The sequence below is a fragment of the Panicum hallii genome, unplaced genomic scaffold (assembly GCF_002211085.1).
Source record: "Panicum hallii strain FIL2 unplaced genomic scaffold, PHallii_v3.1 scaffold_17, whole genome shotgun sequence".
NCBI lineage: Eukaryota > Viridiplantae > Streptophyta > Magnoliopsida > Poales > Poaceae > Panicum > Panicum hallii.
In genome coordinates, this window is record NW_020356160.1 from 153,154 (window position 1) to 175,244 (window position 22,091).

General features: G+C 46.8%; 1 protein-coding gene across 1 annotated transcript; it reads right to left on the bottom strand.

Moving 5' to 3' along the window:
- Positions 1 to 16,305: 16,305 nt before the first annotated feature.
- Positions 16,306 to 16,774, bottom strand: LOC112878575. The gene is made up of 2 exons (XM_025942836.1): positions 16,713 to 16,774; positions 16,306 to 16,642 (listed from the first exon to the last, which is right to left on the bottom strand). The coding sequence occupies exons 1-2, from the start codon at positions 16,772 to 16,774 to the stop codon at positions 16,306 to 16,308; spliced, it is 399 nt and encodes a 132-aa protein (XP_025798621.1).
- Positions 16,775 to 22,091: the final 5,317 nt, after the last annotated feature.

Below are 22,091 nucleotides of genomic sequence, written 5' to 3' on the forward strand. Positions count from 1 at the left end.
GTCCATGCTCTTAAGATTTGGAGGCACCATCTTATGGGTGCTAAGTGTAACATTTACACGGATCATAAAAGCCTCAAATATATTTTTACCCAAGCGGATTTGAATATGAGGCAGAGGCGATGGCTAGAATTGATCAAAGATTATGACCTTGAGGTATGTTACCATCCTGGTAAAGCTAATGTGGTTGCGGATGCACTTAGCCGCAAAGCACATTGCCATTGCGCATCCATGACTACTATTAATGATACTCTCTGCTATCAAATGAAGAAACTCAATCTAGAGATCGTTCCTCAAGGTAGTCTAAATCTGTTAGCCTTGGAGAATACCCTTCGGGATAAAAATTTTTATGTCACAATTACATAATAAGGGTATCAAAATCATCAAATCAGAACTATCCCAAGGAAAGGCTAAATACAAGTGTTTCTATCTTGACCCTCAGGGAGTCTTATGGTTCAACAACCGCCTTGTTGTACCAAAAGATCATCAGCTTCGCAGACAAATTCTTGATGAAGCTCATTCGTCCAAATTCTCTATTCATCCCGGTAGCACCAAAATGTATCAAGACTTACGACAACATTTTTGGTGGACTAGGATGAAAAGAGAAATTGCTAAATATGTATCTGAATGTGATACATGTCAAAGGGTCAAGGCTAGTCACCTTAAAGCTTTGGGTGTACTACAACCATTACCCATTCCATCGTGGAAATGGGAAGACATTAGTATGGATTTTATTGTTGGTCTTCCAAACACCTCTCAAAAGCATGACTCTATATGGGTAATTATCGATAGACTCACAAAAGTGGCTCACTTTATTCCCGTGAATACTACGTACTCTGCCAAGAAGTACGCTGAAATCTATCTTGATCAAATTGTTCGACTGCACGGTATTCCTAAGACTATCATCTCTGATCGAGGAGCACCATTTGTTGCACGTTTCTGGGAACAGTTACAATCCGCTCTCGGCACTAAACTAATTCGAAGCTCTGCATATCATCCTCAAACAGATGGACAAACTGAACGAGTCAATCAAATTCTCGAAGATATGCTTCGAGCTTGTATCATTCATTATGGAACAAGTTGGGACAAATATCTTGCCTTGGCTGAATTCTCTTACAACAACAGTTACCAGTCCAGTCTCCAAATGTCACCTTTTGAAGCTTTATACGGTCGCAAATGTCGAACCCCTTTGAGTTGGTCTGAGACTGGTGAGCGCAAGATTTTTGGACCAGATTTGGTTATGGAAGCCGAGGACAGGGTCAGAATTATTCAAGCTAATCTTAAAACAGCTCAATCTAGACAAAAGAGTTATGCGGATCGGAGAAGGAAACCCTTACAGTTCCAAATAGGAGATTTTGTATATCTCCGAGTATCCCCACCAAGGGCGTTCAGCGTTTTGGAATAAAAGGAAAACTAGCACCCCGTTATATCGGACCTTTCAAAATTCTTGAAATTTGTGGCCCAGTGGCTTACAAAATTCTCCTTCCACCTCAAATGAGTGCTATTCACGATATCTTCCATGTCTCTCAGCTTAAAAAGTGTATCAAGGTACCTTCGGAGATCATTGAAATCCCAGCCATCGAGGTCGAACCTGATCTATCCTATGTTGAACAACCTCTCCAAATCTTGGATACCAAGGAAAGAGTCACTAGAAGGAAGACAGTCAAAATGTATAAGATACTATGGGATCATCACACTGAAGAGGAAGCAACTTGGGAAACGGAATCTTATCTTCAACAAAATTTCCCGACTTTCCTTTCAACTAGTTCCCAAATCTGATCATTCTATCATCTTCTACTTCCGAATCTCGGGACGAGATTCTTTTTAGGGGGGAAGGCTGTGACATCCAGGTAATAAGATTCATACAAATTAAACCCTGGATGTAATAGACTTAGAGGTTAAGGGTATATTTAAAAAATTTTCATGTATTGCAAGTCTTTTTGAGCAAGTGTGTGTTTTGGGTATGGTCATAAGGTAAAATAAGCTCTTAAGTAAAGGCAAGGGCCTATGTGTAAAAATGCAGGATTACAGGGTCTTTTGTGCAAAAGTAAGGGGTAAAAGTAATTTTATGCTTACTTAAGGACCTATCTGTAAAAAAATATTTGTCACCATGACATCTTAAAAGTAATGTAAATATGTCAAAAATTTGATTAAAACTTGGGTTGGTAAAGACAGAGGTAAAATTAATTCTAACTTGATTCAAAATTCATTTTGTAATAGGGCAAACTTTGAGTTTTTGAATCTGAGCTTTAAAGCAAAAGTGTAGAGCTTGAAAAACTCTACAATTCTCATGTTGGACTTTTTCTCAGAAAACCCCTAGATTAGTGGGAAAAAGTACTTTTCTGCAGGGCCCCTGAAACTTTTACAATTTGCAAACAAGTCCCTGGATCTTTTCCCCTTTCTTCTTCCTCTGCACCCCTTCTGCTCCTCTGCTCCCGCCCAGACGCCGGCGACAGAGCGCCCCCCCTGGCCACCGTCCTGCAGTCGCCGTCGTCCACCTCATGCTACCCCTCTCCACGCGTCAATCCATTCCTTGCCCACCGCAGCAGCCCCTGCTCCGGTGTCCCCCTGCGTAGGCGCCACGACATCCTCGGGTGCATGCCGGCCGCCCTCTCGCCGTCGCAATCCAGAGCTTGGCCTTGATCCATTCTTTCCCCCAGTGTCTCCCTCTCTTCTGTGAGCTAGTGATGCTACAACCAAACCACATTCCCTCCTCTTTCCCAGTTAGCTTGCCCTGTGTTCTTCTCCACGGTCACCAGAACCCGAGCTCGCCGCCGTGCATTCCTCACCAAAATCCGTAGCACTCACTTCGTTCCGATCCAATTCCTTGCACCGGTAGCTTCTCCACCCTCTCCTCTTGCTCCTCAGCTCGAGCCCCATCAACCTCGACCGCCCCTTGGCCGGAATCTTGCTCATCCCGAGCCGCCGCCCGCCGGAGCCGTTTGAGCTCGGTCCTCCCGTCGACAGCCCTTTCCACCCGGCCTCCCGCTCCACTAGGTAGACAAACAGCTCCCCGATGGTCCACTGGTGCTTATGCGCCCCTTCTTGGCCCGTGTTCGCCGTCCCATCGCCGGGAACGGCGATGCGCCGCCACGGCCGCCGCCCCCGTCCGTCGGTCGCCCTGTTCATCTACTACCAATCCTGTGTTTCCTTGTGCTATACTCTTCCGAGGTCGTGTAGATGGTGATAGACCCCTTCCCCTTGGCCGGAGTCCTCGCCGCCGGCGGGAACGCCGTCGTGCCCGATGTGCCGGCCGTCGCAGGGTCGGGCAAGGACCCTGATGCAATTAGTTCTTTTGTTCCAGGGGTTCCAGTGCAAAATTACCGAGGCCCCCCCCCTAAGTGCCTGTTATTTCATGTGAGATGCATATGCTGCCTTGTAAAATACATAACAAATCATAGGAAATTCCAAAATTAGCAAAACTTGTTTTGTTGGAAACTAGATTATGAACTCTATAACTTTTGTTAAAAGGATTTGATATGAAACCAAATATTTTTGAATCTAATTTAAATTTGAAACAAGGAAATGTAATGTCTTTAATTCTTACATATTGTGTTGATTATTTGCAATTATGATATGTAATTCTTATACATGATATCTCAAATGATGCAAAACATTCAAAACCAAGTTATACTACAATTTGAATCCTTTTAAATTATTTTAAATTAGTATGAGCTAAACATATCTTTTCAAACTTTAACTAATTAGATCCTTTAGTTATGAATTAGGAGGTGATCTATTTCTTTTTAAGTGTTCCAAATTTTATAACCTTCTTTACTTAAAAAGTTTAAATTCAAATTTAAATTTAACTTTAATATATGCTTTGATGCTTATCTTGAATTAATTCAATGATGTGGTTAAATTAAGCATCAATTATAAATTTAGGCTAACATTTTCTTTGTTTTGGCCTTTCTCGAAGTATTAATCTTTGAAAGCATAATTTTTGATGTGACTCAAATAAAAGAATGCACATTTCTTAATAATAATTGTTTTGCATATCATGTAGAACCGATTACCCTCGCTGACGGTGACTACGAGCTGATCGCGGATCAAGTCGAGGAAATTCCTGAAAATCCCGGAGACACCGTCGAGAATCTAACTGAAGATCCGAACCAAAGTTCGGAGAACCTCGATCCTTCTACTCTCAACCCTGCTCAAGAAGGCAAGCCCCGGACATAACCCACTATTTTATTTACACTACACTTTCTATCTATTTACATATTCTTTGCATTAAGTTCTCAGGATTTGCTTGAAACCCTAGTTGCATTCCCCTAGGATCCACTGTGATGAATACTAGTATTGAGTCCAGCTAGCTGCTCTGCTAATAGGGCCGGTAGAAGTCGGGTGATTTCCTGTCACTCGCGCGACATAGGAGTTGTAATGCTTACATTTCTGTTATCACTATAAGGATGACGGACGGGAGTTTTGTGAGGTGTCATGATTGAGGTGATACCCCGTCTGTGTTGTTAAAACTACTGATAAGGTCGCAGCGTGTGGTGATCGGGATTAAGCGTTTGAAAGTACTAGCCACATGCCGCGAAATATGGTAAGCGGTAAGCCTAGTAGCCAATCGGCCCGAGTAGTGGACATACCTCCCACCACTCGTCTTGCTTCTTTTGGTTACTTATGTTCGACGTGTAGGCATACGTGTTGCTGGGCAACCAGGAGTACGGGTTTTGTAGTCGCGCTACAGACGTACGTCCTGCACTTTGGTAGTGCGTATGACCTGCAGTCGCTTGTGGTGGATCTGATCCATGAGTCGGAATGAAAGGCAAACGGTTGCTTCGGGACGACCCTGTGGTGTTCCAAGCGTGTGTGTTAGGTTTACCTTGCAAGGTTAAATTCGATTCGAATCGTCCTCTTCTCACGATGATTGAGACTGCTTAATTCCTTTGTCACATTGAGTAATAAGAGCAATCTTTTGATTATCAAAGGTGATGCTTGACCAAAGATTATACCATGCTTGCTTAGTTATAGGTGCTTACATAGAATGGAAAATTGTCTAGAATCTGAAAGCTAAAACTTGAAATTAAGGATCTACTCTTTGTTGCTTTTCAGCTGAAACTAAACCCGGAACCATTATAAGCTTTCATAAGTCTAGTTATGGGCTAAGTATACCCAATTCCGGGTAAGCCTTGCTGAGTAGTAGAATACTCAGCCTTGCTTTATAACTTTTGTTCAGGTAACGCTTCTGCTGATCAAGCCCTGCCTATACCGTGGTCTTACCCTCTGCCTGATAGTTGGTCCGTGGAGTGGGACCCGTCCCCGGCCAACCCGGACCCCTCCGAGTGATGTCATGCAAGGGCGAGCATGACATCCTTACTGACGTCGTGTAGTATATCGTACTTTGGTATCACAGTTTACTCTAAAACTTATGTCGTTTTGTAATAATTCCCGGTGGGGAAGATCCTGTACATTTGTAGTACTCATGTAACATAACTGCCTGTGATGTAAAATGTGATGGCCCTTGTATCTCTGGACTCGCCTTCGTGCGGGGTACCTTGTTATGATCCTGCTTTCGGTGGTTCATCGGGACGTTACCCGACAGGCCAGAGGATTATACCGTTTGAAGCACGCCGGAGCCCGCTAAGATGGACTCGCGTACTTGAGCCGGTGTAATTCAAGTTGGTTCTGCCACAATACCCTCATGAGTTGATGATGCATATGACTCGCACTCTACAACCGTTCTCTCATAACGAACACCTGGGTAGGTCTATATCCTTAAACGTGGATCAAAAGTTAGGACACTAGTAAGGTTGCAGAGAAAGAGATTGCAGTGGGGTTACGTCACATATATCTAGTCGCCAGTGCGCTCCTAATGGCTCAATCATATGGCTGCAGCGCACATGAGGCCTTAGGTTCCGACACGGCATCATGGTCATGTGATTAAAGACCACCACAAAAGAGGAATAGCATCCCTATTGTGCCAATAGCAGCAAGAAAGACTTAGGAACCCAAAGACAACTCAAGGTTGTACTGGGTGCACACCCGTTAGTTAGTCTACAGATTTCCGATGACAATGCAACACCATGCACTGACCAAAGATGGTATATGTTATGATGCATGACTTTTGCCGAGAGAATTGTATTCAAAAAAGTAATTATTGTCATAAATCCTTTTAATTTATCCAAAATCATCTGAGCAAAAATTGGAGGTACAACTTTTCAGATGTTGTAACCAGAATAGCCAACAAGATAACGTACAACATCAGGAGAGGATAGATGGATCACTAGATGATGGATTGAAGGATTTGATGATAATTATCAAGGTTTAACTATCACAAGAAAAGCTCAATGGTTCTGCCGAAACAGATTCCAAACAAGATCAAGGGTTTGATTTGGCTGTCAAGCTAAGATCAGCGATAAGGTCCAAACATGACCCAACCCACTTGATTCACAAAAGACTTTCTTAACTCTAAGTTAGCCTAGCATATTACGTTAGCTCCTACAACACAAAGTCTAGGCAGGCATTCAGATACAAGCACATATTTTAGTACATCAACGTAACAAACAAGGCAATCAGGTCAATCCAAGATAACATGATGTATGCACGTTCTACACGTCCTCACAAACAAAAAATAACTGCCAAGTAACCTTGGACTTACGTGGTTAGTTACGGTGGCACCATATAAGTACGTCTCTCCCTATCATATCTAGTCAATAGATCCTAACCGTTCAGAACCTATCGAATCGTGGTTAGCACTCCTACAGAAACACAAGATATATATACCGAACCTTTCATGCCAGCATGTCATGAAAGCGTCCCCAATCATTACTGTTCATTATAGGAACAGCATCTGTACAATTACCACCGTACAGACGACGTTAACATACATCATGGAAACAACGTATTCACAGGGTACCGCAAAATGCGGGGTGTTGCTGTTCATACCCCATACCTAACTATATACTCCCAATGTAGTCAACTGAAGTTGGTACATTGGCAGCATCTCAAGTAGGCCACTGCTTGAGAAACAGCGTTCGGTTCGCATCACCGACAGGAAGGCTAACTCCCCAGTTAGCTGAGGATCCTTACCTTCTTACCTCATCGTCGAAAGTGTCATTACAGAATGTAAGGTTGGATTGTGCATGAATTTAAGTTTTGACAGAAAGTAATGCTGGTAGTTAGGGTTATATATATATATTATAGCCACCTCTATTTCCCTTATAAGCATTACCCTAGGGCTTTACGTACTAAGTACAATCCTTAACGAATCCAACATAGTTTTGCCAAATACTTTGTTGGTCAAACTTTTATACTGAAAGCATTTTTAAGGTAAAATGTATCTCCAGAGTAACCTTATAGCTCTGATACCAGCTGTGGCAGAACCAACCTGAATTATACCGGCTCAAGTACGCGAGTCCACTTCCGAGGGCTCCAACGTGCTTCAAACGGTATAATCCCTTGGCCTGTCGGGTAACGTCCCGATAAACCACCGATACACAGGATCAAATAAGGTTACCTCACACGAAGGTGAGTCCAGAGATACAGTCACCATCATATTTTACATCACAGAGATTACATTAGAAGAGTTTCCAAAAGCAGTACGAAGTTCCAAATTTAGAAAAGTTACTACAAACTGTTAGAGTTATGGTTTTTAGCAGCGGAAAAACATACGCGATGATTACAGCACGTCGTCAAGACGGATGTCATGCTAAGCCCGGGCACGACATCACTCGGTATTATCCGTGTTGGCCGGGGACGGATCCCATTCCACGGACCAACCTTCTGGAAGAGCACAGGGCCAAGGCAGGGAAAGAGTAGGGTCTTCAAAGACATCACCTGAAAAACATATAACTAGCAAGATTGAGTATACTAATACTCTGCAAGGCTTACCCGGGATTGGGTATACTTTAGCACATAACTAGACTCATGAAGGCATTGTCAAGGCTCTGGTTTTATTTTCAGCTGAAAAGCAATAAAGAGTAGATCCTTAATGTCAACTTTTAGCTTTTGAGTTCTATGTGATTATTCATTCTAAATGAGCACTTATAGCTATTCAATCATGGTAGAATCTTTGGTCAAACATCATCTTTGATAATCATATGATTGCTCTTATTACTCAATGTGGTAAATGGCATAAGTAGTCTCATTCATCGTGAGAGGCGGACGATTCCTGAATCGAAATTCAACCTTTCAAGGTAAACCTAACTCACACGCTTGGAACATCACAGGGTCGTTCCGAAGCAACCGTTTACCTTTCATTCCGACTCGTGGATCAGATCCACCACAAGCGACTGCAGGACCATACGCACTTCCAAAGTGCAGGACGTACGTCTGTAGCGCGACTACAAAACCCGTACTCCTGGTTGCCCTTGCAACACGTATTCCCACACGTCGAACATAAGTAACCAGAAGAAGCAAGACGAGTGGTGGGAGGTATGTCCACTCCTCGGGCCGATTGGCTACTAGGCTTACCGCTTACCATATTTTGCGGTATGTGGTTAGTACTTTCAGACACTTAACCCGTACTACCACACGCTGCGACCTTAACAGATTCAACAACACAGACGGGGTATCACCTCAACCATGATACCTCACAAAACTCTCATCCGGCATCCTTATAGTGATAACAGGAATGTAAACATTACAACTCCTATATCGCGCGAGTGACAGGGAATCACCCGACTTCTACCAGTCCTATTAGCATTGCAGCTAGTCGGACTCAAGTGCTAACATTCAATACATTGGTTCCTAGGAAAATGCAACTAGGGTTTCTCATAGAATTCCTAAAAGCATAATGCATAGATAAATATAGATAATATAGGTTGCAGTGTAAATAAAGTAGGGGTTATGTCCGGGGCTTGCCTTTACTGGTGGGACTGCAGTCAGTAAAGTTAAGATCTTCCAAACTTTGGTTCGGGGCTTTCGATAAACCCTTGGTGACGTTCACTTGGTCTTCAGGAACATCCTCCGCAGACTCCTGGGAGATCTTGTAGGTGGTGACGTTCACTTGGTCTTCAGGAACATCCTCCGCAGACTCCTGGGAGATCTTGTAGGTACAGTTGCAGAAGTAGTCGTATCTACATGCAATGCAACATTACATTCAAGTGTGCACATAAAACTATCTTACTTCACAATAAAGTTGCAATCCAACACTCATTTAACATACTACTCACATAACAACCAAAAAGATCTGAAACTAAACTTAGATAGAACTTTAGGAAACACTAATTAGAACTGGCTACTTCTTGAAGATCACAACAGAGCCGATTGGAAACAACGGGGTTTAACTGATTGATGAGTGCACCGGGCTCCTAATTGATCGATGAAAGCATCGATTACTTCAGTAGAGGGGTGATTCCTAAAGCAGTTGTGTCTTAATTGAGATGTGCTTAAGTGTTATTCTAGGTAACTGGTGTGGTTGTATCAGCTTGATTACATCAGCACAACAATTGAGTGACGTACAACCGATTGGAGTGTGATTGAGGGTATGTGACCGATAGATATATAGCTTATCTCTCAGTCGATAAATCGGCTGATAGAAGTGTGTGGATAAGGATGGGAAAACTAAGGATTCATCGGCCATAACCGATATGGAAAACAACTAGAATCGGCTTAGATTGGCCGATAGCAAGAATCCTAAGATTTTGTGTGCATCTTTTATACATCGACTATGTGCAGCCGATGTAGGACAGAACAATAGAATTATATCGGCAGTAGCCGATATTAGAAAGATAGCAACTGGATTGGCTAGTCAGCCGATGGTAGAAGCATATCAAAAGAAATGCATCGGCTGATAGCTGTTACACAGAAGTATCCTAAACTCAAAGGAAATAGATGCTTAGCGGCTGAGCTGATAGCCGATACTGAAGCATAGCTGCAGAGATGAATTAGCTAAACAGCAGATATACACAAACTAACAAGGATCCATATACAAAAAGGGACCTTAAGAAAACGGCAATCAAGACAAGGATGACGTCTAGATGGCAGGGATATGAGCGTTCGTGTGATAGGATTAACTAATTATCACACTTCTCCACTTGAGACATACATCCTATAATCTATACTCAGCTACAATACATGCATATCACAGAAGGTACAAATAAAGCATTCATTTCCTAATATTTAACCTAAACCACAAATCAAGGACTTCCAACTCAAGAGCACAACACAAAACTTGTAGATTTTGACCTAAAGGTTCAAACAAAATTGATTTTGCATTTTTATGAACTTCTTACGAAAATCTATAAAATGTAGAAGTTCATTGATTTGAAATAAAGAAAGTTCTGGAAATCTTACAGAAAACACCCTAAAACTTTCTAAACCAAAGCAATTAAGTCCCTGGTCGGGGAAAACAAAGAATGGAAAGGTAACGACGATATTCCGATAAAGGAGTCGCCGGCATTAAGAAGATTCAGTGAATCAGGGCAAACCTTGGGGTAGCCTTGGTTGTGGAAGAGAAGGGGTGAAAAGTGAATTCCCATCGCGAACAGGATCAGCAAAGAGAAAAGCTCGACGATGATGAGATTAAGTGGATGACGAAGGAGTTTGCCGGGAAGGGTTGCCGTGGGTGGAAGATTGCCGAAGGAGTAGTCTCCGTGGTGACTCGTGGTGATAGCGGTTGAGCGAGCCACGAGGGATAAGAACTGTTGGATGTCGTGGACCCTGGGACGAGACGACAGAGCCGGATTGGTTCACTAGGACAACTCCTCCGCGAACCTCCAGGGTCCAACTGCTCACAAGCTAAGCCTTCTTTTGCTCACGCACGTGTGCCATTGAAACACGGCCGGCACACTCGCGTAGCTCCCTGCAGGACTGCCGTGTTTGGTTGCATCGAGGCTCCTCCGAGCTCGTCAGGCCCGACTGCCGCCTTCGCTCCACAACTTCTCCTTCCGACTTGCCACACCATACTCACACCTCCGCCTTCGCGAGGACCGTGGTCTGCCTGTATTAGGGCCGTACCTTCCGCTGCCTTTTCCTCAACGGCCTCTAATGTCCATCACGCGCGACTCTACTGCCCCTTGGGCAGGTCCGCCCCGAATCGTCGCGCCGCAGCGCCTCCCGCACTGCGTGCGACCTTCCTGTACACCAATTCGGTCGCGGCCTGAGCGCGTCCAGCGAAGACACCGCTATGCGCTAGATGTTGTCGTCTTGCACGCCGTTGTCCTGCACGTTGTCGCCCTGCACAGCCCTTCCTACTGCCGGACTCGCGTTCGCCTCGGCGTTGCCGCATCGCAGGTCCCTCCGCGGCCGTCCTTGCCAAGGTACTGCCGTGCGCGACCTCGTTGCCCTCCGTGCGAGTCGGTCCCGAGCCACCACGCCTCACCTCCATGCGTGCACGCCCGAACCGCACGCGCCCTTAGTCCGCATCGCGCTGCTGCTCACGCGTCTGAATCCGCCCTGCGCGCTACTGCTCGTTTCGGGCCGTTCGCCTCCGCTCAGGTCCTGCTCTTGCGCTCACACGCCTACGCCGCCTGCATCTGCGCCGTGCTTGCTCCAGCCTTGCCGTGTCATTCCCGCGCACCCATGTTCCAGCGCCCACTCTGCTCCGCCGCGCACGCGCTGCTCTACCCGTGCGCCCGCATCACCAGCCTCCATTCCTGCCGCTCGTTCGGGCCGCCACCAGCCGTGCCTGCCAGTCCCCGCGCCGCCGTCGGGTGCCTGCACTCCACTCTTGGGCTCGCACGTTTGCGCTGTCGCCTGCGCCTGCATCTGCCGCACCCTCGCCGGCTCCCTGTGTCCGCGCTCCAACCGAGCCGCCCTGCATCGCCGGTTTCCCCCGCCTGGCTCACTCCCGTGTGCCTCCACGCTTGCTCGCGCCACCTGGGCCTGCTCCTGCCCCGGCCGAGCCACTCGCGCGCGCGCCGCCAACCGCGCCTCCAGCACCCTCCACGCGCGCTCCGCCCACCTGCGTGCCGAGCCGCTGGTGCTGCTAGTCGCTCGAGCCCGCGCCGCGCGCCTCCGCTTGCCCGCGCTCGCCTGCGCGCCTCCTGCGCCACGCCGAGCCGCCCCCTGCGCCTGCGCCGAGCCGTCGCTTGCCACGCGCCTGGGCCCGCTCGCCCGCGCACCGAGCCGCCGCCTGCCCGCACGCTGCCCCAGCATCGGCCGCCGCTCGTGCCGCCCTTTGCCGCGCCCTGCTTGGAGCTGAGCAAAGGGAGAGAGGAAGAGAACTATTTGGATGGAGCTGTTGCCTGTGGTGAAAGAAAAAGGAAGGAGACGGCAGGATAAGGATGAGGAGAGAAGAAGGACAGATGAAATTCCCCAAGGGCTTATACATAAATTTAGAAAACTGCAGGGACTTGTTTGTAAAGCAAAATTTCCCATCAATCCAAAACCCTAATGAAGAAATACCCAAAAACGAAAGTTGGAGAGTTTTTCAAATTCTACAACATTGCTTTAGGGCCCAAGTTCAAAAACTCAAAACTTGCATCTTTACACGTGAAATTTTGAACAAAGATTAGATTTGAATTACTTTTGTCCTAAAGAGTAAAATTTTATAAAATTCAGGACCTAACTGCAAGCATTTATGACATGTCATGATGACGGGATAGACTCGTCATAATGATTGGATAGACATATCATGATGACTTGCACTTTTACACTTTAGTCCTGAGTAAATTTGAAAGTTAATTTTGTGAATCAAACATTTGCATAAAAGGACTTGTACTTTTATAAAATTACATAAACACCCTTAGTTTTACCATTTTCCCCAAACTTTTACACAATTCAACACATGCATTTCTAATGCAACTTTTTGGATAAAGATATATTTTTACAAGATATAAAATAAGAAAAACATATTTGCAAAACTACCCTTCACTCATTTTGAGATTACCTCCCATCCAAATATATTTTGCAAAAACAACCTTAGGTCTTTCTGAAATTACAAAAATGCCCTTTTTACTTGCACTCTAAATTTTCAAAAGCTTCACACAAACACACATGAGCTTTATACTATCAAACACATATTTCACACTAACAAAATACATGTCTAGCATTACAAGTACACGAACTATCACACCGTCGGCCCTAACAACTCGGCCTGATCCTTTCCTTCTCTTTTCGCGCTCCCAAATAAATGGTTCATGTTCAACCAGCACAGTCAGCTCGTTTTCACGTTCGGCCCTCACCCGAACCTGTTTCGGCACATAACCGAACTCGCTCGGTCAATCTCATTTTCTCTTTCCGTTACCTCTTCTATCCTCTCTTTCCAGCCCGATGCGCCGCTGCATCCTTATCCTCGTTCGAGTTGGAGCCCAGCATGATATCTCCAGGCCTATTTAAACGTGCCTTGCACCTCCTGTTCCCCGATAGCCGGCCCTAATTTTTCTTCCCTGCAACGGCTCCTGCGTGCCCTGTAAATTCTCGTGTAACCCTAAGCCGCATCTTCTCTGCTCATGTCTTCCCCTGCTGCCGCACGACCTTCTGCTTGCAAGTTCAATCTCTCCAGCCCTGCTGGTGCTGCCGGCCCTAGCCCCCTGTGTGCCGCTCTTCCTCCTCCTGCCCGCCGTGTGCCCAGCACAGCTGCCGCCGCCCTGGAGCGCACAAGTCCCCGTGTCGCGCCTCACCCCATCCCCCACCAGAACGCCGCCAGCCCAAGCACCGTCGCGCCCTGCTCCTGCATCACCTTCCCCCCTTGCCCTGTGCACCCAGGATTGCCACGCCACCGCCCCTCCCTCTTCCGTGAGCCCCTATGCACTTGCGCCCCTGCCCATCGCTCCTGCCTTGTGCGCTCCTCCTCCTGCACCCGTGTGCATCGCCAGAAGTGCCACAGGCCACCTGGGCGCCGTGCCCCCGCCTCTGCGTCGCCCCTGTGCCACCCCCTGCCCAACGCCGTGGCACAGAACAGAGGACAGGATAGCCACCAGGAACAGGACTCGAAATAGAGCAGCATTCGCATCTTCCTCCGCGAAATTTGATCGCCATGATGCATCTCCGCGGTAAGTTTGGTATGGAATCAAACCCCCTCCCTCTCCTCTTTCTTTTCCCCCACTTCCCGCGCTCTCCCGTGGCCAAAATCGACGGGAATTTGAGGTACAGTACCCGTCGCCGCCATTGGGGCTGTGCTGTGAAGCTTTTTCAATTTAGTCCCTGGAAGATTCTATAATTATCGTGTAAATTTCTGTATCTTGCAAAATTTGCAAAAAACCCCTAGATCTATTACATCTTCTCAATCCGGCCCCATCATAGAATTTTTCAGATCTAACCCTAAACTTTTCTGTATTTGTAAGCACTATTTTCTGTGTCTTGAATTTCTTTCCTGCTAACCCCCGAAGTCTATAGTTAATTATGTATAGGTCCCTGCAGCACTGTTTCATGCGTAGTTTTCGCGTTTTAGATCCGTTTCGATCCGTTCTTTTTGCGTTAGTCTTCTAAAATCCTAAGCTATCGTTTAGCAGTGTTGTTGTACCATAATTCCTATTTTTTTAAAATTAGATATCAATTTAATTTGAATAATATGCTCTCATCTATTTTTCCGAAATAAAATCCAATTAAATCTTTACTCTGGTTTTCATAATTAATGTTAATTTGATTAATATCAACTTAAATGTGTTTGTAATTTAATTTGTAGTTCAACTCAAATCAGAAAGTTATGCGTTTAGATGTTCTCACAAGCTTTCTTTTCTAATTAATTGTTTAATTAGCGTAACTTGTACATAGATAATTATATATAAAATTTGACGAAGTTCTACTTCATTTTTATAAATGCAAATATAATATAAGTTAATTATAATTAGGGATATTTCTCTTTTATATCTTTTACATTAGTTTTCTAAATTAAAATAACTGAAAGCCTATAGTTCTTTTATTTCTTTTATAATATAAATCTTCTGATAGCTGTATCTTTTCAACACTAGCTCCGTTGTTCGCGTTTCTTTCTTTCTTTCTTGTGACCGTAGCAACGAGCCCTATCCTTTTGTACGCTCTTTTAAAGCTTTTCTTTTATTTGTTGTATCTGTTCTTAGTTGTTCTTGTTTGTTTGCTTGCTTGTATGATTTCGGCCCGATGCTTGTGTGACGTTAGAAGGAGCCTGATCCAAGAGTTTTGAAGATTTAGAGTTTCAAGAATAAGAGTTGAAGACTCTAAGTAGCTATTCTCTAAAAGAAAGGCAAGTGTTTCCTTGATCATATTTTTATCCTAATAATCACAATAAATATAACTTTTTCTTTGTGTATGCATGTGTCCTAATTTTGATGGATCCTAATTAAGGATATGCCTAGTCTTTATGACCATTCCTTGTCAACCTAGGTTTTACCTTTATGTTAGTTAGCTATTGCTTAGTTGCTATAACTAGTTATGGTTTGGGAATAATTTATAACCATGATGGCAACAATAATGATGCTACACCTGTTCTATCCATGTTCATGCGCTATGCGTTGTTAATACAAGATTATATGTTTTAATCGGAACATGGAGAACCACCCAGGAAAATAGTGCAACCACAATACTATATGGCTCTGGTCTTGGCTAATTAATTAGAAACTCTAGCTTGTGATGATCTTACCGAAAGGGCAAGAGGGGAGTGCGTTGATGGGGTATAGCCCTGTCCTCTTGAGGCGTAGATATGTTCCTGGTTAAGGCGTCTTCCTCATTAGGGAGGGTTATGACCACTGCGGTCTGAAACCTTAGTGGATTGTCATAAGTTAGGGAATCTTTATAAAGGCCTCGTAGTGAATCTCTTGCCACTCACCTCGGAAGTGTTTAAGAGGCTAGCTACCTCGGGCAAATCGGGAGACACGAGTTGTGAGTAAAGTGTACAACCTCTGTAGAGTGAAAAATGATATATCAGCCGTGCTCATGGTTAAGAGCGGCTTGGACCCTCACATGATAATTGAACTTGAAGATGAATTAAATTGTGGACCATGTTTATGGTTATGGTTATCGTGGATCATGTTTATGGTTGTGGTTATGCTTATGCTGTATCTCTTGTCTCTCTTTAAAAGTGGGTTTTGGTATGAACTTATACCTTAGTAATTAGGTTCTAATAAAACTTGATCAACTAAAATTGCTTATCACAGTAAGCTAGTCAGCCTTTCCTTGATTTTGGCCTTCATGTCATATAATTCCCAAACTTGCTGAGTACCAACTATAAGTGTACTCACGCTTGTTATAATTGCTGCTTAGAGGAGAAAGTGGTGTTAAGCCTTTTGAAGATGATGCTAAGTTATAGGCTTGCGCAACCCCCTGTCGATTGCCTGTGAAGTTTGGAGTTTTCGTTTCTAGGATAAGCTGTATAACTCTGATAGTCTTTATAGTCTTTTAATTCTCTTTTCGTGATACTATTGCTGAATATTTACTAATGAAGTCACTATATGTATGGAACTTGATCCTGGCATACATATAGTTATGCATTCGGTTTTATCCTTAAAAAAACCGGGTGTGACACCCGACCACGCCTTTGTCCAGGTCAAACACCAGCGGGTGCCCCGCCAGCTGGTCTAGGCCGAGCACCATGGCTGGCTCGTCCTCTGCTGCCCCCGCGGTGTCGTGCCCTATCTCGACCACCCTCATGCACACAGGCCTGCCCCAAGGCTTCAGAAGGTTCACACCGGGCACGGTCCAGGCCTGAGGTGCCCCGGCGAGCTCCAGTGAGATCACCGGCACGTCGTAGCCGAATCGCTCCCGCAGCCGCAGCGTCGACTCGTCGTAGCACAGCTCGAACGGCGGTACCGCCGACACCCGCTTCACCGCGTAGCTATTCCTGCCAACGGTCAGCGAGTTAGCATTTCCGGATTTTGGTCAAGTAGGGAGTCTAATTTATGTGTTCGTACCGTTGCACCACCATGTCGTACGCCTGCAACAAGGCTCGGTACACGTCCGGGCGCATGGTCATGTGCCGCGTCACCGTGGTCAGCACCACGCCGCCGTGGCTCTTGTTGATGTCGATATCGAGGGCATCGGAGGGCAGGGATACCTCGACGGTTCGCTGCCCACGCACCGAGATTGCCTTGACGGGGAGATAATAGGTGTCGTTCCTGGGGTTCCTAGCGAGTGGGTAGTACGGGATCGTGGAGGTGATCTCGGGGAGGTGCCGCCCCAGTTCACCAACATGTTGCCGAACATTGTGAAGCCGAGGAACAAGCCGCCACCGGGCAGGCACAGGGTGAACCTGTTTCCAAGCGCGCGCTACGAGGCAAGCTGCAACGGCAGGGGGAGCGGCGACCGGGAGTGTTGAAGCATATCTTCTGTAACGGCCTGACTGAGTCTTTAGCAGCTACGCCCGCCCGGGTCGCTGGCCATGCGCCCACGCAGCTCGCTTGTCCGCATCGCTTATGCATAGTGCTAGGAAGTCAGTTAGCAGCCTTGCTATCTTGTACGTGTATAAATGAACCAATGGTCAATGCAATGAGTGTGGATTGAGTCCTACCATGTTTCATGGTATCAGTTTGTGCGATCTGATGCTGCGTGACCTGATCTCAACCACCTCCTCTTCCGCTGCCTCCTCCTCCTCGCCGCCATGGGCTCTTCGTTCAACCCGCTGTTCGACTTCACCAGCGCTAGCGACTCCTCCTCCTCCTCTGCATCCTCTGTTGCTGACGCCACTCGCAGCTCTTATGCATCTGCCTCTGCTCTGCCTGCTTCTGCGGTGACTCTCCAGACCGTGAACATCAAGTCTCACGTTCCCGTTGTCCTCGACATCTCCGAGCCGAATCACCCCGAGTGGCGCTGCTTCATGGACTCCGTCATCGGAAAATTTAGCCTCGGCTCCCACATTGCTGCTTCCTCGACCTCCGCTTGCCGCCGCGACCCCGAGTGGATGATGGTTGACCAATGCCTCATCAACTGGTTCTAGAACACCATCTCCGAGGATGTTCTGAGCATCGTCCGCATGCCTGAAGCCACAACATTCTCCTCCATCTAGTCCGGCATCGACGACCTGTTCCGCGACAACCAGCTGCATCGAGCCATCTACATGGAGGTGGAATTCCGGAGTTTGTACTAAGGAGACATGAACATGATCGAGTATACCTCTCGTCTGAAGCAGTTGGCCGACGCCCTCCGTGATGTTGGGAAGCCCATCTCCGAGCAGAGTTAGGTGCTCAACCTGCTCCGTGGCCTGAACCTAAAGTACCGCTACATTATCCCCGTCATCAGCGATCGTCGGCCGCCGCACACCTTCCTCTCCACCCGCTCCTACATTCTCCTGGAGGAGCTGTATGATAAGGAACACCTGAAAATGGCGACGCATTAGGCCCTCGTCACCACCCACGGCAGCCGCCCTTCTGCTCCCCATCCAACCGTGGGCGCTCCAGCTCCAACTCTAGGAAGAAGCGGACTTTACCATGCTATGCTTGGACTTTACCATTACGTGCAAAATCCAAAGTTCTGCCCACCATCCTATCCTTTCATGCATATGTACGCAACCAATTTCAGTTACCATTGCTTGCGTTACAAACTGATAATGGCAAGGAGTTTGATAACTTGGCGCTTCGCTCGTACTTCACTGCCAATGGCATTGCCCTGCGCTTGTCGTTCCCATACACATCTGCCCAAAACAGGAAGGCTGAGCGCACTCTACGGACCCTTAACGACAGCGTGCGTACTATGTTGTTTCATGCTCATGTTCCACCATAGTTCTGGGCCGAGGCCCTGTCGACGGCCACCTACCTTCTGAACAGGCGTCCGTGTCAAGCAACTGGATATGTCACTCCATTCCACCTCCTCTTCGGCATCTCTCCATCGTACAATCACCTGCGGGTGTTTGGGAGCCTGTGCTACCCGAATCAGTCCGCGACAGCGTCCAACAAGCTCTATTCGCGGTCCATGACGTGCATGTTCCTCGGCTACTGCAGCGACCACAAGGGCTACCGGTGCTTCGACCTCTCCACCAGGCGCGTCATCACTTCCCGGCATGTTGTCTTCAATGAATCGGCGTTCCCGTACCGACCGGTTGCTCCAGCTCCCTCGCCACCGACTGGCGACATCGACGTTCTCCCAACTGCGCCGCCCCGCGCGTGTCACACCCGATTTATAAGAACATAAATCGAGCAATCATATATGCGCCAGGATCAAGTCACGCATATATACAACAGAATCATCAAGATATCACAACACGTATCTCGAAATAAAAGCGTATAAATTATAAATGAATATCTTTATTACAACTGAATCAAGAATCAGTTCAAGGAGTGCGGAAGCGTAAAATGAATACAGGAGAAGCAGGGCACCACAGGGATGTCGGCTGGGAGACAACGCCTAGAAATCGTCGAGTCCGCTGATGTAGTTCTCCACGTCGCCGGGTACTGAGCAGCAGTCGAAGATATCCCCGAGAGAACAGAAGAATAGAGAAGGCAAGTATGAGTACATAACTTGTACTCAACAAGTATAACACGGATTATGAGGCTCTGGGGTTAGCTGACTCAACTGCATTAGCTTTTAATCTTGGCAAATTTTATTAAAGCTAATTACTACAAGTGGATGAATTACCATAAACCCGAATTGCATAAGAAATTAATCAATATTAATTAAGAACTACTGAGAACCATCCAAACCACCAAGAATAACCCAACTAATTAGACGGAGGATCTGGGCCGCTCATGACTGTGAGCACAGCTGATATATCAGTTTTACACTCTCGAGAGGTTGCACAATTTTACCCACAAGTCATGAGCTACGCTAGTTGTTCATCACACTTCCTTAGGTGAGATGGCTAGCAAGCACACTACGAGACCGTTACAAAGGATCACGTTGGTAAGGTGTAACCGCTAAGGATTCTGGATCAGCAACGATGGGGCCCACCTCCGGGGGTACAAGCACACAGCACAGACCAAGCCGGAGGAGCAGGGACCATTGAAGCCTACCACCCCTCTTGCCCACGCAGGTAAGTTACTCCCGAACCAACACGACCTAAATAGTAAGTCAAGACCGTCCCATTCCAGTCTTGTGGTTGCGCGGTTGTCCCAGGTTGTCGCTCTATGAACCGGTCCTTATGGAGAGTGGCCAACCAAGCACTAAGCACCGTGCTGGCCCCCTAAACCATGTTTCTATCAAAAACATCTTTTAAGGAGACGTGAGCCACTCAAGCACACAGCACAGAGGGCCACTCTCAGAATTAAATTGCATATAACCATTAGTCGAATTAATTACAAAGGACCGAAGTGTGTGAGAGCGCAGCACCTAGCGCAACTAACCACAATGCAACCCAAGGATATATATAAAGGATAAGGTGGCTAGGAAATCCTTATAGGCACACAATACTAAAATGCAGTATGAAATTGTATTTAAAAGTGATAGGATATTCATGTTATACTTGCCTTCCTCGAAGTTCTCCTGCTGCTGCTCAAACTGCTCAGAAAATGGTGGCTCCTGGTACTCATCCAAAGGCTCCGCGTCTACTCACGATCATAACAGCAATACATGGTCCACACATGCACACACATGCAAACAATAGCAAACTATAAGAAACAGTACACCAATACAAGAAAACAGCATGCAAAACTAGTCTAAAGCTATTCTACACATTATAACGATCGCGTGAGCGCAAGAATCACCTAAAACAGAGCTAAGACGCGAAATCTAGGGCTAAAACAAGGTCCAGGGGCCTTTCTGTAAGAAAATAGGAAAACCAAGGGGGTTCTGAACAAAACCAGAAAGATCTGAGGGCTAATGCGCTAAACAGCCGGGCTGGGCTTCAGACCTCAAATTTGGAAAGCTCAGGGGGGGTGCATGCAAGAAACAGGGCTAAACTGCAATTATTATTGAACTGAAGTGGACCGCGGGTTTATTTCAGTAAAGCATAGGGTCTCTTTAGAAAAGTTACCGGTGCTGACCGATACGCTGCTCCTTTGACTCGCGCGCGGGACTAATTTGGGCCACTGGATCTACATCGGACGGCTCAGGGCGCGGGGTCGCGAGGGGGCAGCGGTGCTGACCGCCGGAGCTCGACGTTCCCGTCACTCCGGTGGCTAATTCTCCACGACATCAAGCCAGGGGGCCTCACCGTGGCTCAAGGGATCGACCTAGGGCTACAGCTGGGCCTGGAGAGGCTCGGGCTTCATGATCCACGGCTCGGGGCGGCTCGGGCGGCGGACATCGCCGGCGAGTGGCGTTCTAGGAGCTACTGACTGCTAGAAACTACGAGATCCGGCGCAAAAGGCCCAGGGAAAGGAGGGAAAGCTCACCAAGGCTCGTGGTGGCCGGAGCTGCAGCGGAAGATGTCGTCGATGATGGCCGTGCGGCGGGAGCGGTCGGGTCCTCGCGGGCAGGCGGCTACAGACGAGCGGTCGGGATCCTGGATGACTTAGATCACTTCAGAGAACTTCTGCGAAGGTGCAGAGGGGGTTAAGAGGAACCAACGAATGCCGGTGGCGAAGAATCGGGACGGCGGAGCGGCTCACCGACGGCAGGCAGAGAGGGCGACGCGGCGGAGCAAGGAGGGTGGCGGCACTGGGGTATTTCCGGTGGGGCTGCGGCTAAGGTTAGGGTCTAGGGCGCAGGGGCTCCCCTTTTGTAGGGCGGCGGGCCACATTGGCGTGCGGGCCCGAGCTGGAGCGCGGTGGCCGGGGACTTCGGAAGCCGTTGCACGCCGGGGAAGAAAGAAGAAAGGGGAGGAAGACGGGCGCTGGTAGGTGGTGTCACACCCGATTTATAAGAACATAAATCGAGCAATCATATATGCGCCAGGATCAAGTCACGCATATATACAACAGATCATCAAGATATCACAACACATGTCACGAATAACATTTAATATAAATCGTAAATGAATCAATAAATGAATTATTTTATTACAACCGAATCAAGAATCGGTTCAAGAGTTGCGGAAGCGTAAAAGAAATTCATGAAGAGCTGGGCGCCACAAGGACGTCGACTGGGAGACAAACGCCTAGAAGTCGTCGAAGCCGCTGACGTAGTCCTCCACGTTGCCGGGCACTGAGCAGCAGTCGAAGATATCCAAAATAGAACAGAAGAGTAGAGAGGCAAGTGTGAGTACAAACTCGTACTCAACAAGTATAACACGAGCATGAGGCTCTAAGGTTAGCTGACTCAACTGCATTAGCTTTTAGTCTTGGCAAATTTTATTAAAGCTAATTACTACAAGTGGATTAATTACCATAACCCAAATTGCATAAGAATTAATCAATATTAATTAAGAACTACTGAGAACCATCCAAACCAAAGCCACCCGGGGAATCGCCCTCGTCAAAGGT